This window comes from Megalobrama amblycephala, linkage group LG6 (assembly GCF_018812025.1).
Source record: "Megalobrama amblycephala isolate DHTTF-2021 linkage group LG6, ASM1881202v1, whole genome shotgun sequence".
Lineage (NCBI taxonomy): Eukaryota > Metazoa > Chordata > Actinopteri > Cypriniformes > Xenocyprididae > Megalobrama > Megalobrama amblycephala.
The window spans coordinates 29,058,177-29,066,139 of record NC_063049.1 but is presented as its reverse complement, the minus strand read 5'-3'; the positions used below and the strand labels follow the sequence as shown (position 1 = coordinate 29,066,139).

General features: G+C 35.1%; 1 protein-coding gene across 4 annotated transcripts in view; it reads left to right on the top strand.

The window, feature by feature from the left end:
• The window catches only part of il1rapl1a (interleukin 1 receptor accessory protein-like 1a), a 122,800-nt gene that overhangs the window by 73,571 nt on the left and 41,266 nt on the right, over window positions 1–7,963 (top strand). For all 4 annotated transcript variants that reach the window (XM_048193742.1, XM_048193741.1, XM_048193744.1 and 1 more), the window contains 2 exons: window positions 2,900–3,086; window positions 3,759–3,912. In XM_048193742.1, the coding sequence (XP_048049699.1) occupies window positions 2,900–3,086; window positions 3,759–3,912 (341 nt within the window). The remainder of the gene's footprint in view (window positions 1–2,899; window positions 3,087–3,758; window positions 3,913–7,963) is intronic.

Sequence of the window (7,963 nt, the reverse complement as noted above, 5' to 3'; positions counted from 1 at the left end):
AAAACAAAACAAAAAAACAGAAAGAGAGAAAACATGAATTTTAACACTGTAACACTTTAATTTCTGTTGGACAAATAGAAAAATTCACGGTACAGTAATTATTTACAGACTGCCGTCCCTGTGAAAGGTGCAAAATTGGAATTTGCTACCTGATTATTTAAAATCTGCTGCAAGTTTTAATATTTTTAGAGTGCTAATAAGTCTTGGTTAATGCAGCAACAAACTTGTATTTATGTTTTTTTGCTGTTGTTGCAATTGTAGTCTATAAAAGCTCTTCTAAGGACGAATGTTGCAAATCAGCTTTAGCTACAAGCACTATCATACTTGCATTGGATGGCTGCTGTCTCAGTTTTATCTATGTATATTGTATCTGTCCCTATCCAAATAAATAACTAAATACATTTTTTACATGTTGTACACAAAAAATACTTGGGTAAACTGAGACCTGATAGATAAACCAGTTCCTAATGTGAAGGTGGTTTCAAATGGTTATTTCTAAGGCAGCATCAAATGTATCTTTTGCAAAGAAGACAATCCCAGAATGCATCAGTGATTATAATCATCCATGATGGCAAGCAAGTTGTGAGACATTTTAAAGGGATAGTTCTCCCAGACCTGTATGATTTTCTTTTTTCTGATGAACACAAAAGACGAAATTGTGAAGAACATTGGAGTCCAAACAACACTGGAGTCTATTGACTTTCATTTTATGGACAACAAAACACTTTTCTCAAAATATTGTATTTTATGTTCCACAGAAGAAAAAAGTCATACAGATTTAGAATGACATGAGGGTGAGTAAATGATGTCAGAATGTTAATTTTTAAGGGAACTTTTCCTTTAAATAAATAAATAAATGTACAGTATGTACTGTACATTGCATTCAATATTTAAAGGTGTTGGTAAAAAAAAAAGTCCAATCTAATTTGAAATACCATTTTATTTTAGTAATTTTATGATTTATAAAGGCTCGTTCACAGCAAGAGCGATAACTGTAAAGATAACTATATTAGTGTCCACACCAATGGACGATAATGCTCTTGTTTATCAGGTGCTTGCTGCTGTTATGTCATCTGCTGCTTTGAAAGTCGGATGGATCCTGTTTGGCTGTATTAATCATTCATCAGCTAGAAAAATCGTTCTGAAAGTGATTCCAGTGATATTGTTCCTCGCGCTGGTGTGGACTTCCCTATTTTCGCAGGATTAGTACCAGTATTAAAACTTTATTATAGTCATCATTATAGTTATCGTCCTTGATGTAAACAGTCCTTAAGAGTACTGCATGTTAGCTTATGCTAATAATGTTGACCTGATTTAGCTCAAAATTTCTTCTTACTGCCTTTTCACATCAGTAATGAAATTCTGATGATTTAAATGTTAGTCAGTAAGATTTTGTCAGTATACACAGCTACTTTTGAATGGGTGGCAATGGAGAAAAAACTGTTTTTGTCAGCATATTGTTGAGATTACAGCTTTTACCAGCAGTGAATAAGAGCCTAAATTAACTAGCTAAACACTGATCCTCTGGAATCCAATTAATTACCACTAGTTGTCACTTATGAGATTCTAGTCCAGTTAGGATGCTGCCTAAGAAGGAGGCTGCCTGTGTAGGCAGTAAACAGGCAGCTCACTAGGTTTAAAACTGAGCTATAGAGCTTTGTTTATTAAGAACCCAGTTAGCAACAGGAAATAGAGTTTTTGTTGTTGTGTTTCCTCTGAGACTGTCTTTGAGCTGATTAAACCATAAACAATAGTTTTCAGCAACACCCCGGTAGGAGAGCGCAGATATTTTAGTATTCTTTTTAGGTTTATAGGGTGATAAAACGAGACTCAAATGACATATGCGGTTGTCTGAAAATAGTGAGCATGTAAAAATAGTCTTTGCTATACAGTTAATAGGGCAGAGAGAGAGAGAGGGAGCTTATAGGTATTTTTTTGCGGTGGGGGTAAATTTGTTTATGCATTTTACAAAAGACAAGTGCATTGCAGGTTGCCGCCCCAAGCACTCTGTAACCACGGTAACCCAGTAGGAAGTGTGAGGTCATTACACTGAAAAGGTCAAATTTCAAGAAATCTTATCAGCAGCTATTAAACTCAAAACCCTTGGACAAAACAAACAGTAATGCACTTTTAATGGGGACACACATCAGTGTGGAGAAGTGTGTGTTGACATGCAACGCTTCTCAGTTACAGAGAATGTGTATAGACATGTGCGTCTGAATATGCCTTTGGAGCTATGTAATTTAGTTTGACTTTGAATTTAATGCAAACAAAATGCAGGGTCATATAATGAGAAATGGGAGGGGGGGTTAATTAAATAAATAAATGTACATTGTACTATGAAAACACTCAGAAATGTCTCATGACATACTTCCACATCTTTGATAGAAGAAAAAAAAAAGAAAAGAAAAACATCTAGTTTAATTCTAAGGGTCATAGAGAGGGTGGAATACTAATTTTGATGCGTTTTTCTAGTGAAAAACATTAACGAACATTATAAGTGGACCTCAGGGAAAATGTAAAGTGATAAAAAATGTATGAAATGACCCTTTAAACCTTTGAGAAAACATTTTCTATTAATTTGCTTCTCATATTCCATCAGTAAAGTGCTAATTATTTGTAGCCCCACATGAAAATTGCAGACAAATTGTGTTCCATCGTGGTCAAATTACATCTATCATGGTTGAATAGCAAATAAAATCAGGTTTTATTCTTGTATAATTTGTTTAGTGTATAGGATCTGTGAGATAACAAATTTGATGTCTCTGGGTGAGTATGTGTTAATCTGATTGCAGAAAGCACAGTTTATATACTCTGTGTGTGTGTGTGTGTGTGTGTGTGTGTGTGTGTGTGTGTGTGTGTGTGTGTGTGTGTGTGTGTGTGTGTGTGTGTGTTACAGGAATTCCACGTTTTGTATGAAGGTGTCTATGACTCTGTTGGTTGCCGATAATGACACTGCAGGATGTTATAACTCAAAACTGCGCTACACTGAAAAAGGAGAACTGGGCAAGAGTAAAGACATCTCCTGTCCTGATATCCAGGATTACGTTCAGTCTGGAGAAAAACCGCAGATAACGTGGTACAAGGTAAAGTGGGAGATACTGTGAGGTGAATTCACTAAACAGTTATGCCGTTCAGTACACAAACCAGCGTCTTATTCACAAACCACCTGCGATCCAGCATCATGGCACCTGCCCCCTGAGACTTTAAATTAAGCCATTGTCATTCTTTTCAGTGCAAACACACCTCCTTTTTATGTAAATTAGGGTTATTATAATTTATGCCTTATTCACAAAAGTTAGCGCTATTTGCCTAGGGCGATTAACAGTGTGCTTTTACCCCACATACACAGAAAATTACTTAAAAGAGAGTGTTTGTGTACATTTTCAATCGATCATGGCAGCAGTAATTCATCAAATGATGATCAAATTAGCATAGGAGTGTTAGTCTTATACAGTCGAGTGCACTTTTTGCATTTTAAAGAGCCAATTTGGGTGTCTGGATCGTAGTGTTGTGACAATGTCCCGCAAGATCAAGAAATTGTTTAGCTTTTCTTTTTTGGGGGGGGGGGGGGATGGGGGGGTTGTGCCATTTCTTGATTTGAATGCTGTCGGCAAGCACAGTTATTCTTATTGAATTCCCCTCTGTTTTTTCATTATGACAGTATACAAATGTTTGTATATACACATGCAATATGGTGCAGTCTCTTTGTTTTCTATATAATTTTTCTCTCTTTCTCTTTGCCTGCGGGTGTTCAGGAGTGTAACGTGCAGCAGTGGAGGAGCAGCATACTACAGACTGCAGACATGCTTTCCATACAGGAAGTGAGGGAGGATGACATCGGCAACTACACCTGCGAGCTAGTTTTCGGAGGCTTCCTGGTGCGAAGGACAACCTATCTGAGCGTGACAGGTAGTACCGTGTGACGTCTCTTCAATGTGTGAGAGAACTTGCTGTGATAGTCTTGCTGAGAGGGGTCGATAGTTTTTTGAAGCGTGTATATTTTTGTTGTTGTTGTTTTTTTGCTTCTTATTTGGTTTCAGACAAACTCGCTGTGCCATGCTTTTTTAAAAATGACTTTGCTGTATCTATCATTAATGCACAAGTTTTTCAGTGAATAACTTATCTTTTTGCAAAGCTATCATATGATTTCAGAAGACTCAAAGTATAGCGCATGAGTCATATGGACCGCTTTTTTGAGCTTGATAGTCAAAGTCATCATCCCTCATTTATATCCTTTTATGTTCCACGGATGGAAAAAAAATCATAAGGTTTAGATTGAGGGTGCTTGAACAGTTTCTTTCATTTTTGCTCCTTTTCATTTTTTTAAAAGACATTTTCTGTAATTGAAATATGAGATGTATTTTTGCAACTACAGAAAATAACAGAACAGTATAAGACAGTGACAAAAAAGGTTTTTGTTTCATTAGTGTTAATTAGCGTAGCTATTCATTATTCAACAAAAAAGTCAATACAAAGAAAACACAAACACTAAGTATTAAACATCAGTATGTACCTCGTCCCGCATTGTATGATCTACACTTCAAAACATATTCTGTTAAATTACAGTAAAAAAAAAAGCATTGCTTCATTTCAGAAGGCTTTTATTAGCCCTCCGAAGCCGTATGTTTATGATGGATTGATGCACTTTCTTGAGCTTCAAACTCATTGCCTCCGTTCACTGCCATTATAAAGCTTGGATGTGTCAGGATATTTATTAATATAACTCAAATTGTGTTCATTAGAAAGAAAGTCATATAGACCTTGGATGGCTTGAGGGTGAGTAAATCTTGGGGTAATTTTCATTTTAAAGTAAACTAATCCTTTAAACTTGGACAATCATACAAGCAAGCAAAGACAAAATACCCTCAGGGTAGCACACAATACTAAAATAATTCAATAAACATTAACTAAATAACAAAGTGTTACACTCTAATGTACATTACTGACAACAAAAATGACAAGAAACAAAATTATTTACATAAAATATATATATTTTTATCACACGAAATGTCTGAAAATTACGGAAGAGGATTAGGGCCAAGCAATAATAAAAAAATAAAACCATCTCGAGATTAAAGTTGTTAAATTTCGAGAAAAAAGTCGAGATAAAATGTTGAGAATAAACTCATTAAATTACGAGAAATAACTGGTTAAATTTCAAGAAAAAAGTCGAGATAAAATGTTGAGAATAAAGTCATTAAATTACGCGAAAAAATTCGTTAAATTACGAGAACAAATTTGTTAAATTACGAGAACAAATTCGTTAAATTATGAGAAAAATGTCGTTAAATTTTGAGAAAAAAGTCGAGATAAAATGTTGAGAATAAACTCATTAAATTACGAGAAATAACTGGTTAAATTTCAAGAAAAAAGTCGAGATAAAATGTTGAGAATAAAACTCGTTAAATTATGAGAAAAAAACTGGTTAAATTTAGAGAAAAAAGTCTAGATAAAATGTTGAGAATAAAGTCATTAAATTACGCGAAAAAATTTGTTAAATTACGAGAACAAATTCGTTAAATTATGAGAAAAATGTCGTTAAATTTCGAGAAAAAAGTCGAGATAAAATGTTGAGAATAAACTCATTAAATTATGAGAAAAAAGTCATAATTTAACTACTTTTTTCTCGTAATTTAATGACTTTATTCTCAACATTTTATCTCGACTTTTATCCATAGAAAATGTCCTTTTACTGTTTTTCACTTTAAATTATCTCATATTTCATAGTTTTTACTTGCAAAAACCATACATTTGTCTTTTTTACATTAAAATTGCATATAGCATGATGCTAAATCAATTACAGTCTTTCACTGTATATGGTAAGATAACTTTACAGCATCTTTACAGTCTTTTTTTCTGTAAAAATGACCTACATTTTTTAAAGTGTACAGATAAAATAGGCAAAGAATGTTTTGTGCAGACTGGCACCAGGCAAATTTGAACATTTAGTGTCGCAGAAATTATACACTGCAGCTTTAAATACCGTATAAACACTAACCAGGGTTTTTTAATGTAAAATACAGTGATGAAGTGGTTAATGACAGCCTTTTTTATTATTCGTGGGCTTTTGGCCTTTAGGATAGTCGAGAGAGACAATGAGGGAGAATGAGATTGAGTTATGACCCAAGGCCAGACCTGCGTTCCCGTGAACACAACTGCTCATATGTGTCGTGAGCATGTGCTTTTCCCACTACACACGTTTGACCTCTATTACTGCTCTTTACACACAATAACAGAGATAGAGAGAGATAGAGAATGACATTTATACAGACACAACACTAAGCCGGCAGTGGAAAGGTCATTTTCATCTATATTTTTACGTTTAAACATCTCTGTCTACGATTAAACAGATTTTTATTGGCCCCTTGTGAATTAGGTCCTTTCTGCCACTATAGCAGGTCAATAAAACGGCACGTACAGGTGAAAAGAGGTCAGATGTTATTCTCTCCTCCTTCCTAAACCCTCATTCAGTTGAAACCTATTAAAACACTCGGCGCTTCTCTTCCCGTGCTCATTTAAAGCCTATTTTAGGATGGCATTAGACTCTCAGGGACGATTTCCTGGATGGAACTTATAGTCCAGGACAGCAAATGATTCTCAATGGAAAAACCAGCATTAACAGTAAAATTTAGTCCATAGCTCGATTTAACCCTCGTCACGGAGACAGAGTTTTGATGTTAGGAGTCGAATAGCAGTTACAGCAGAATCAAAACACTATAGCTCAATTTGTTTTGAGCTGGTTACAGCAGTACGTCTCTATAATTGCTACATAAACTTGCCTCGATGGTACATCTCTGCAGCGGGTTATCTGGTGGAGCTGCCTGTGTGCCTGAGGGAGGAAGTTAGCGCAAGAACACAGAATCATTTTCTTGTTTTTGAGTACTTACAGACAGTCTATTACTGCGGACACGGTTTTCGACAACAACGATTGGAGCACTGGGGGTTTTGTGCTTTTTTGTGCGCGTGCATGTCTGAAAATTTGAAGCGTGAAACTGACCTACAAAAATACACGACCAATGATGTGAATCAGTGCTATTGTACATCCTTTCTCGAGGCAGAGAGCCAAAAATGTGTGTTTAAACAGTTAATCATGCACGTTGCACACACACGCACACACAAACAGAGAAAAAATGACTTCCTGTGTGAGCAGTATGTGTGTAGTTGGGTGTGAACACTGTATCAGTCATAGAAGCTGATTATTATAGTAATAGGAGAGCGAAATAGTTCAGGCTGGTTTTTAACAGTGAATATGTTGCATTTTAGTACAGGACCGTTGTCCTATGATATATCTACAGGACACAGGAGCATCATGCTCTTGTAGAATCTGATGTCCTGCACGTTGACCTGGCCGGTCTGCTGCCCTCTCTGTCACCCAGTGATTCATCATGCTTTGCCTGTAGTTGGGGAAAACAAGATAATGTTACAAAAACAGCTGAATATGTTTTTAAATTAGATACATGGCAACAGAGAATATAAAATCATTAGAAATGGTTGAGGTGCTCAGTAATGAATACAAGCATCAGATTTTTTTGCAATAAGGAACACTTAATGGGACAAATCATCATTTTTTAATATCACTTCATTATATTCATTATATAAGGCTATCAAATCATGTGGGGGAAAATGTCTCTGTGAGGGAACATATGTGTATATATAGAGATATTTTCCTCAATATATAAATAGAATAAATATTTTATTATATAATATTTTTTTTTCTTCAGTGTCAGACATTAACTTTCCATCCCATTTTATTTTCTCCAGACCATTTTATTTTCTAGCACCCTTCAGTTTATCAGAACTACCATGAAATTCAATAATTCATAATTCTGGTTATTCATTATTATTTTATTTTACTTTGGGCTTTTGCTTTGAGCATGCCTTAGTAACCACAGGTCATATAAAATGCAGTTTTTTTTACATATTAAAGTTGGTATCATGTCCCAATAAATTAATACTTTTA